At 36.1% G+C, this 11,042-nt stretch overlaps 1 protein-coding gene across 1 annotated transcript; it reads right to left on the bottom strand.

Moving 5' to 3' along the window:
• Positions 1–548: 548 nt before the first annotated feature.
• LOC116582825 (putative G antigen family E member 3) lies at positions 549–7,346 on the bottom strand. Its single transcript, XM_032330616.1, has 5 exons — positions 7,240–7,346; positions 6,110–6,201; positions 5,559–5,667; positions 3,438–3,488; positions 549–698 (listed from the first exon to the last, which is right to left on the bottom strand). Exons 2-5 carry the CDS (start codon positions 6,191–6,193, stop codon positions 676–678), a joined length of 267 nt encoding a protein of 88 aa, XP_032186507.1. The 5' UTR covers positions 6,194–6,201; positions 7,240–7,346; the 3' UTR covers positions 549–675.
• Between the last annotated feature and the right edge of the window lie 3,696 nt (positions 7,347–11,042).

Here is an 11,042-nt window from a genome sequence, read left to right as displayed (position 1 = left end):
CTTCCTCTCTCTCTCTCTCTCTGCCTCTCTCTCCACCTACTGTGATCTCTGTCTGTCAAATAAATAAAATCTTTAAAAAAAGAAAACCAAAAAGAAGCTAGACATGGACTTTCAAAATTAAAAAGCATATTTAGCAAAGTTGCTGAAGAGAATATCAATTTAAAAATACATCTGTATATACCAGATAAATCACAATAATGAACAAAATGAAAAAAGAAAAAAAGGAGACAAATAAAAAAGACTCTTAAATACAAAGAACAGACTGATGGTTGCCAGAGGAGAGGTGGGTGGGGGGGAATGGGTAAAATAGGTAAAGGGGGTTAACAGTGTATTTATTTTGATGACCATCAGGTGATGTGTAGAATTGTTGAATCAGTATATTGTATACCTGAAACTAATATAACACTGAATATTAATTATACTTGAATAAAAAAAGACATGAAAATTACAAAGTAGATGTTCAATAAATGTTCTCTTTCAGGGAAATAATAAATGAACTGATATGATTTTCAATAGCATCAATGCTTAGAAATAAGTTTAACAAAATATTTGCATGATTCTTTGAAGAAAGTTGTAAAACTTTATTGAGAAAGTTTTAACAGTGAAATATCCAACATAAGAACACTTTGCATGGTTTCAGCTTCTTTTAAGCTTCTTTTCAGCTTCAGTCTTCTTTTAAACCTGTGATTGCCCTTCATCTGTAAGGTAAACAAAACAGTTGGAAACATTACTTAGCAGAATTTTATTTATAGTACATTAAAGTTATACAACAAATGCTATAGTTTTGGTTTTATAAGATAGATTTCTAAGCATATATTTAATCAATATTTTTTAAACATTACTCTTTCTCTGGGTACAAGGAAACAAAAAGGCTGTTCAAGTTCAGAATATAATAAATGAACAGAACTCAGGTCATGATATCAGGGTCATGAGATCAAGACCACGTAGGGCTCAGCATGGAGTCTATTGGATATTCTCTTTCTCACCCTCTGCCCCTCCCCCACTTGTGTGTTTGTGCTAAGTAAATAAAAAATATTTAAAAATAAATAAAATAAAAGCTTCCACTTGAAATAACATTCTGGATATAAGATAGCTTAGACAATGTCATATTTTTGCTGACCATTTGTATCATAAATTACATGGTCATACTGATTTTAAGTCATCACCATTGTTTCTGACATCAAAATGTGAAGCACATATATACCATGTCTTTATAGCATGATACAAAAATGGAGGGAACGAATTGAGGAGGGGAAAAGGAAATGAATGAAGAAAGGGAGAGGAAGATACCTAGAAAAGTCAAACATTTGTTTCTAAAAGTAAGTGCTTTTTAAAAAAACTTTTATTGAGGAATAATTGTCAAATATACTTGTATATACTTCAAGTGTACATGATGATTTTTCTCCTACTTGTACACTGTGACTACCAAATAAACATAAGTAATTAACATATCCATCACTGCATATAGTTAACTTGTGTGTAAGAATGTTTAAAAATGTTTACTCTCTCCACCTTTCAAGTATACAATCAATATCATATTATTCACTAAAAGTAAGTGCTTCTGAGGGACAACTCTGAAAAACTTCAGAAGTTTCCTCATATTATCTGCAATGTTCAGATATTCACATACTACAGGGATATATAAGTTTTCCTACTATATCAATCATTTCATCCATACTTTAAAAATATTGGGTTCAAGAACATATTCACTTTCAATTATATAAAATACCCTTTATTAGTGTCTTGTTCATATTCTTTATTATGTACACTTCACTTTTTAAATTTTCTTCAAGATTATGTACACTAGTGGATACTCTTCACAAATATTTTTTAGAAGAGCAATCTTCCTGATTTATTAGTTGCATTACTTTCCCTTTTACTAATATTTCATACCTTTTATTAAGTACCTTTTTCCTTTTTGTTAGGTTTATTCCATTGCTTCTTTTTTTCTTGCCTTTTATATTGGATACTGTTGTAATGTATTATCTAAGTAATAACATGCATTTTAAAGGCTATGATCTTCCTATGAGTACATTTTAGCCATGTTCAGTAGGCTCCCAGAAATAGTCTGAAAACTATTTTTTATATAAATAGTCTAATGGAATGGTTCAGCAATGTAGACTAAAAAAGTTTAGGCCAATTAAAGGTAATTTCCTCTCTAAATACCAAATGTGTCATTTAAATTCAGAAGCTCTTATAATGGTCAATGATTAGAAAAACAAATGTATAAAATACATTGATTACTTAGGAATTATTAAAGACTTTAAACTTCAAATCTTATCAATATATATCTCAAGGCAGCAATTTACGTCATTTTTCCTATGATTATATGTGATGTTATCATAGTGTTCACATTTTTATTAGGGACAGTAGCTCATGAAGACTGATGGGAAGGTGAGTGTGCTCAGCACAGAGATCTTAAACCCATCTTGAGCTTCAGTGATTACATGGATTTTCTCTACTTGATCTGCCACAGATACTAGAAACTTGACTCGCTCTTGCCATTTTCCTATGTAGTCATTTGAGGCTTTATTGGGATAAAGGACTTAAAATGCAATTTTTTTTAACAGCCAAAAGAAATCAGAATTTGATGGAATCTACTTATACCTATTTGGGTTTCCATATAGAAAAACAAACATCAAGCAGTATTTACTCATTATCTTAGTAGCAATGAAATCTCAATTCAAATGTTAAAATTTGATGCCAGATGATATTTTACAATTTGAGTCATGCAAAACAGCCTATCTTTGTATTCTATACATGCTGTCCAACAGAACCAGAGAATGTAAAAATCAGCATTAAAAGTTACTTTAATATATCTGATTTGACTTCACTAATTATACAGGAGTAAAGGTGAGTTTAGAAGTTAAGGGATTCTCCTGGAATCATACAAATCATGTTAGAGCTGGTAGTAGAACCTACTTCAGTGCCTCAGTATATTTTATATAAGCTGATATTTATTATGAATGCATTATGTATTTGTAAAAGTAGAAATTATGAAAGAATCTAAAAATTATCAGCTCTTGGTTAAAGTACTTACACTCAAAATTAAGAAAATGGTTTTATATTTCATAGTTCAATATGGCTTTGACCAAATTTGTTTCTAGATCTGATGGTCTATAAGTAAGGCAGTCAGGCACTTAGGGTCCAAATTACCTACCAAATAATCTTTATTATATGAAGAATAATAAACTTGAATATCTCTTGTCACTTTCTTTTTTAGTCATTTGAGCCTTCTTTGGGGAAAGGATTTAAAATGCAACTGTTTTATTAAAGCAACAATAATGTTATATCTATATTATTGGTGATAAAATATTCTGAAAACTAAAACCACATACTCTGCATTCTTAATGGGTAACATACCTGCTTCTGGCATTTTAATGGGCTCTACATTTGATAAATTTGCCCCTTGTCATTCAGACCATCTTTACCCTTACCCCAAGTCTTTGGCTCAGCCAGCTCCCAGAGATCAACTTCCCCATCAGGCTCTTAAAAAAAAAGTTAACAGTTTAAGCAATGAACATGAAATATAAATAAGGAAAAAATATTTATTCCTTCAGTTATATGAAATGAAATCCTGTAGATTACTATGATGGTAACTATGATGGAAGGATAGACTTACGTCTTTGTTTTCCTATATTATGAAAAACTATTTTAAATGACAATCTAAAGATAAAGAACACACACAAAAAGATAAACACACTACATTTCCATTTCCATTATATCACAAGGATATTATATATCATATATATATATATATACACACATATGTGTGTGTGTGTGTGTGTGTGTGTATATATATATATATATATATAAAATTATATCACCACCAAGAGTAGAGAGCATCAGCTATCTACAAAATCTGAAATCCACACTATGGACAGGATTTTAACTGCAATAAAAAAGTAATTTTCTGAATCATTCACTATGTGCATATTTGGGCTTATGACAAATCTTGTAGTAGTGACACACAACCCTTTTTGGGGCAACCTGAAACTTACTTTATTAAAATTAACTAGCTATATTAAGGTACAAAGATCCTATAAGTACGTTTTCATAAACATGTCCTATTTAGAACAAAGTATCAAAAACACCATCAAAGTATTAGCAAAATTTCTGTCCTAAAATGAGAATAAAGGAAGTAGGTTGGAAGGAAATTAATGGGCTTTGCTGTCAGTCATATAGTGGATACCTTTTAACAATGAATTGCTGAAATAATCCATGCCCTGAACTGTGTAAATAATTGAGTATAAATGGTAAAAATACTATATTTAGAAGAAAGTTTTTGGTTGTATGGTAATTTTAAGGTACTTTTGATTTTCCTAATCATAGAAGTATTTAAACATCTTTTAAAAGCCAATTTAAAAATCATACTAATATATTTAACTATATGCCAGTATTCTAAATTACCCAGCTATTACCAAGTTTACCAGATCAAACTAACAATAAAAGGAAATAGTGGCTATCATTTATTGAGCTCTCTTCTGGAGTCTCTCTCCTGCTCCACTGAACTGCATTTATTCCTGGGCCAGGACTGAGCTACTTTACAGTAAAGACATATTGGAATATTAAGCATTTTATACAAAGCAATTCACTTTTGTTTGTTTTTATTTTTTTTCTTAAAGTTTGTATTTAAATTCCAGTTAATTAACAAATGGTATAATATTAGTTTCAGATGTAGAATTTAATGATTCATCACTTACATACAACATCTAGTGCTCATCACAAAAAAATACTCTCCTTAAGAACAATTACCTGTTTAACCCATCCCACCCACCACCCTCTCACCCCGGCCCAACTCCCCTCCAGTAACCCACAGTTTTTTCTCTATAGTTAAGAGTCTGTTTCTTGGCTTGCCTCTCTTTTTTCTGTGTTCATCTGTTTTGTTTCTTAAATCTCACATAAGTGAAATCGTATATTTGTCTTTCTCTGATTTAATCTGCTTAGCATAATACATTCTAGCTCCATCCACACCATTGCAAATGGCAAGATTTCATACACTTCTCATACAACAACATATGTGGTAAGAAGAACATAAATTTTGGAATGAAATATGAATTATGCCTCCATGAGTGAAGTGCTCTTTGGCAAACCATGATCCCTGAGCCTGTTTTCTCATAAAATGAGACTACCATCCTTACGCAAACAGGCTTATTCCAGGTGTTATATGTTGACTTTGCATGTGCTGTTAAAAGTTGCTTACACTTTTAATCATTTATGCTTTTGATGCAATGACTAAAAAGGTCACATAACAACGTTCTGAGGAAAACAAACTATTGAAATGATGTGCAATTTTTGTAGTTATAATTGAATACAGTTTCCTCTGTTTTGGCAAGGTCTATATTTTCAAGCAAAAAAAAAATCTTGTACAAAAAGCACAAATTCATTATAGTGAAGACCACACAAAGCTGCGAATATTGTCTCCTCATATTTTCAGCCTACTTTCAGGAAAGGTTTGAGATAATCTCTGTTTTCCTTCCTCCTGTTATATGTCATAATGCATGATGCCCACATACGCCCCCAGCCCCCTTAAGCATTCTTCTTCCCTTTCCCTTCACCTTGAGCCACAGGTCCTCCTTCAGCTTCCTTCCCTTGATCAGGTGTAATACCCTGTTTCGCAGGTGGTGCCTCCTTCTGTTTCAGTTGATCATCACTGAGCTGCTGGGCCTAGGGGTGTGTGTGCATGCACACACGTGGGCAAATAAAAAGTTTTATTGTTCATACATGCCAACAATATGAATCATAAAATACACAGATATATCTAGTCATAAATAAGTATAAAGGCATTTTTAAAACCAGATTCTATAAACTTATTTTTAATGAAGTTACTCTTCCCATAGACTACTCAAGAAAAAATACCAACAAGGACTTTGGAGGCTACTTTAAATTATACTGGGATAGATGTGTGCAGTTTGTTGTTAAAAAAACATGGGAAAGAAATCCCAGGGTATATTTCCACAGGCAACACCTCAATGGAATTCTCCTGGATCAGTGTTTCCCTCCCATTTATCACCAGAGAAAACTTATCATTGTATCCATAGTAGTTTAGCAAAATTTTCAAAAAAATAAACTCCTGGTAATAGAAAACATCAAATGTTAAAGTACTCACAACCACAGTTTCAATTCCCTGGGAACACTTTTGATCATTTCTTCTTTGTTTAGATTTGGATCTTGGTTTTACAAGCTCACTCATATTTCACCCTGAAAGTAGAATATTGGTATTTGGAAAATGTATATAGAGAATAGCTATACCACTACCATGGCTAAATATTTTCTTTTAATTTTTTTTTAACTTAAAATATCTTCAAAGTTAAAAAAAAATTATTTATATATCAGAGAGAGAGAGAACGCGCGCGCACACACACACGAGCACACTCGCCAAGCACAAGCCCTGGGAGCAACAGAGGGAGAGGGAGAAGCAGAATCCCCACCCAGCAGGGAGTCCGTGTGGGGCTCCATCCCAAGACCCTGGGTTCATGACCTAAGCCGAAGGCAGACGTTTAACTGACTGAGCCACCCAGGCGCCCCCAAAATACTTTCCAAGCCCCAGGATATATGGCTGTTTTCTTTTCTTTTTTTTTTTTAATTTATTTATTTGACACACACAGATAGAGAGAGAGAGATCACAAGTAGGCAGAGAGGCAGGCAGAGAGAGAGGAGGAAGCAGGCCTCCGGCTGAGCAGAGAGCCCGATGTGGGGCTCGATCCCAGGACCCTGAGATTATGACCTGGCTGTTTTCACACTACAAGGGCAGAGATGTTTAGTGTCAACACCGATTAAAGGGTCCTCTCCTCCCTTGCATTTCGCATGGTACACCACAAGTCTCAGAAAGCAGTTACAACCCCACAGCATTCCCCGTTTCTAGACCCTTTTTTTCTGCCCACCTGGCTGGCTCCCTGCGCAGGGCCCCAGTGAGGAATCCAGCTTCCGCGCTCTGCCGGCAGTTCCAGGTACTTTCGGGACCCAAACACCTCAAATAATAACCCCAAGGCGCACCCCCATCTTTATTTGACCCGTTCTCTCTGTGTCTCACATTCCTCCCTTGCCTGCCCTCCCATCCCCACGCCGACTAACAATCGCCATGACGGTCACAACGCCTGTGAGAAGAATGGCGACCAACACAACCTTCCTTCCTGGAGGCTACCGATTGTGCCACCTGGACTTGCCCGAAGCCCAACCGCACCCCCTTTACAGTAAATCACACTTAAGATTCCTGGAAAAACTGATTTGTGGGCCTACCAGGAGCGTCTTCGACAGAAAGAATCAAGACGTAAGGAACACGACTGCCTTCGCCTCAGCTCTGGTCGCAGAACACAGACTGCAAGGCGCATGTGCCGCAACTGACATGCACAGCAACGGGCATGCGCACTGATTGAGGCACGTGAAACGTGGGTTGAGGTTTGCTAGAGGTTGCCACTGAGACTCAGAACCACGCAGCCTCGCGAGAACAAGAAACAGGGCTTTTTCTTCCCGTCTAGTCATTCCTGTGCATCCAGAAAGTTTGGAGATCGATAATCCGGGTTACCCTTTGTAAGAATGTTTCTCAGAACAACGTGACAGAAATGGATGTTTTTATTATTTTTATACATGCTTTGATTAATCATTTCTTTCTGTGTTTCTGGGACCTCTGTCATGCTCAGTCCACTGTCAGTCTCACAAAACAAACTGAGGGTTGCTGGGGGGAGGGGTGTTGGGGGAAGGGGGGTGGGGTAATGGACATTGGGAAGGGTATGTGCTATGGTGAGTGCTGTGAAGTGTGTAAACCTGGTGATTCACATACCTGTACCCCAGGGGATAAAAATATATGTTTATAAAAAATAATAAAATTATTTTTAAAAAAAGGAAAAAAAAATATCAGCCAATTTGCTAAGTGAAGGTGACTTTATTGCATAATAGTGTAAGGGAGAGCCCTACCTGGACTGAGCCTTAGTAGAGTCTTGCAGGTGGCAGGGCAGGAGAGATATTTATTCAGATTTCAAAGTTGATGTAGAGCAGGTCTACAAACGTCAGGATAAAGTGTAGTTAATGTATGTTAATCATAATAGACTGGTTTGGATTTAGAGAATGTGGTGAGGCAAGAATTTTAAGACAATGGTTCAAAGAGTCATGAGGTTGAAAAATGTCACTTGGCACTTTTTATTGAAGAATTGATGGGTCTTATAAAATTCCTGGAATGAATAAGAGTTATTTCCCATTTTTATCTTCTTCGGCAAGAGATTCCTGGATTAGTGAAGTTATGTTGAGGAATCCAGTGGAGTATGAGCTCTTATGAACATAAACAAAGAGCTGTGTGCAGATTTCCTTTCTTATTACTTTTATATAACTTACCAGTTTTCTGTGAGAAGTAGTATATGGAAGGAAAGGTCAGGAAGGGGGCCCTAATCAGAAAGTAGCATTTTGAAAATAAATTAGGATGTTTTGGTGAACTCGTATGTATTCTATCCAGTTAGGCTTCTTTTATTTTATTTTAATTTTTAATTTTTTAAAATTTTAAAATTTATTTATTTGACACAGAGAGAGAGAGAGATTGAGAGAGAGTACACGCAAGGGGAACAGCAGTGGGAGAGGAAGGAGCAGGCTCCCTGGCAAGTAGGGAGCCAAATGCTGGGCTTGATCCCAGGACTCGGAGATCATGAGGTGAATGGAAGGCAGACACTTAACTGACTGAGCTACTCAGGTGCCCCGAGGCTTCTTTTAAAGAAATACCATGAGTCGGGGTGAAGTAAGTCTCAGTCTTTCTCCCCATAAAAAGCAGATTGAATAGGAATTGTGTTTCTTCAAAAAAAAAAAAAATTTAGGACTGAGACTAATCATAATCCTTGGTCTTTCATTTAGTTTATCTTTTATCCTTTTTGATAATCTCAGCAAGGACACCATCATTACCAAATTTAACTTGCTTTTTTTTTCTGTTAATACCTGTTGTCAATGAGGGCTATCAAGTGCTCAAAGAATGGGAGATTGTGATTTCTGGACTCGGACTTTCTGTGACCACATAACCAGCAAATGGTCAAATTCATGCCATCAAATGGCTAGACAGCAATGGTTCATGAGGATCTGGGCTTTGATTATTCCTGAATTGTTCAGTCCACTTCAAAGGGCAGAGGTTTGCCAATCTTCAGCTTTCTCTCACCATTCCTGTGGGAGATAGCTGCTGCCCAACTTGTTATAAGGCAGTGACTGGACTTGGATGAAAGCTAGTCTGTGAAGCAGCTCTGGTGACACACAGGAAACAGCAGAAAATATGAAAGACATTGTAAAAACAAGAATTGCCTGATGCCTGACTCTAGGAACTCTCTCTGGGCTGCTAAGCAAGGAGTTAGGATTTGGGACTCCCAGCAGATGCTCTACCTGTGGGAGTGCTGCAATTTCCCACACGACAAGAGTGTCCTTTCTTTCAAGCAGGAGAATCTAGGGAAAAAATTAAGTTTTTTTTTTAAATTAATTTTTTAATAAACATATAATGTATTTTTAGTCCTAGGGGTACAGGAAAAATTAAGTTTTAACAGGCCCAAGGGTGAGATTGGGGGGTAGAGCAAATTCTACAGATTCAGGGAAGCTGTCATTTTCCAGAGTAACATAAAGAGCTGGAATCTTAGCTCAGACTGCTTGGTGGTTGAGGTCAAATTATGTATTACTTATTACGTGAAATGCAACTCTCACACTTGCTTCATAAGATACACAGAGGATAGGTGTAGTAGGATATGGAGTCCTTTTGATACAGCCAAGTAATGCATACAGTCTTCACAAGACACCAAGAAAACAAGAGGCTGTAGGCACCTGCTGACACTTAAGAAGAAGAAACAGGTAACATGAATACCTTTAATGTATTAAGGGAATTTTCTAAAAAAACAAAGAAATAAAACAACAAATCAAAAGGCTTTTCTTCAAGTAAAACCCAAGGCTCTTATGGCTTCACTGGTGTGCTGGTCCATTTTATGTGTCGGCTTGATTAAGCTAAGGGATGCCCAGGTAGCTTGTAAAGTATTATTTTTTGGTGTGTCTTTGACAATGTTCCCAGAGGAGATTAACATTTAAATCAGTAGCCTGAGTAAAGAAGACTGCCCTCTTCAATGTTAATGGGCATCATTTAATTTGTTGTGGTCCTAAATAGAACAAAAAGGTAAAGTAAGAATTTGCTCTCTGCTTCAGCTGAGACATCCATCTTTTGCCCTCAGAAATCAGTGTTCCTGGTTCTTAGGCTTTTGGACTCAGACAGTGACTTAGGCCATTGGTCAGTCCCATGATTCTCAAGCCTTCAGACTCTGAATCACAGCACTGACTTTCCTTTTTTCCAGCCTGCAGACAGAAAATTGTGAGATTTCTCAGCCTCACAATCACAAGAGCCAATTCCTATAATACTTTTGTATTTACCTATATCTATCTATATCTATATCTTATTGGTTCTGTTTCTCTGGAGAACACCAATTAATGCACATTTTGGTGCTGAGAGTGGTTTTAGAGGAACTGAATGTTAAAGATGAGTTTTCTGAATGGATTCTTGAGTTTCTGGAATTGACTGTTTAGTATTACTAGAGTTAGAGAAATTAATGACTCTATTTTCAGCAGTAAAGAGAGATAGTCCATGAATTGTTTATAGAGATATGCAAAATATCTGCAGTGGATACTCCTAAGAAAGAAGGAGCTAAGTGACTCTGTATATGATATTTAGAATATTTTTTGAAAGCTAAGGATATAAGGACATTGGTTGGTTTCTCCAAATGTCCCTGGACAAAGTAGTAAGAGAAAAAGATGAGCTGAAGGATTTGAATTCTGAGTAACAAATGTCTTAAGTTTTTCTATTTGTGCCCTGAAGGAGAGCCTTATCTCCTGTAGAAACAGGATTGATATTCCTGAAAATCAAATGCTGAATCTTATCCTTTAATTGGCTGAATTACAATGGAAGACCTAGCCTTGCAGGGTGTCTACTGTTGAAGTGAGGGCAATTGATTGGGAAAGAAGGTGATCCTGTAAATTGGAATAGGAACGTGTAGGAAGGCCTTGATAAAGCTGTTACATTGAGCCCCTAAGTTCTGACAAGTCTT

The sequence above is a fragment of the Mustela erminea genome, chromosome X (genome assembly GCF_009829155.1).
Source record: "Mustela erminea isolate mMusErm1 chromosome X, mMusErm1.Pri, whole genome shotgun sequence".
Taxonomy (NCBI): Eukaryota; Metazoa; Chordata; class Mammalia; order Carnivora; family Mustelidae; genus Mustela; species Mustela erminea.
Note: the sequence above shows the minus strand (reverse complement) of the source record. Positions and strands in the feature narration are given on the sequence as shown.

Excerpts from the sequence above, each read along its gene's own strand:
- LOC116582825 (XM_032330616.1), bottom strand. The coding sequence starts at position 6,193 with ATGAGTGAGCTTGTAAAACCAAGATCCAAATCTAAACAAAGAAGAAAT. Across the intron at positions 3,489-5,558 it reads AGGAGGACCTGTGGCTCAAG|AGCCTGATGGGGAAGTTGAT; the intron begins GTGAAGGGAAAG and ends TTTTTTTTTAAG. Across the intron at positions 699-3,437 it reads GGCTGAGCCAAAGACTTGGG|ATGAAGGGCAATCACAGGTT; the intron begins GTAAGGGTAAAG and ends TTTACCTTACAG.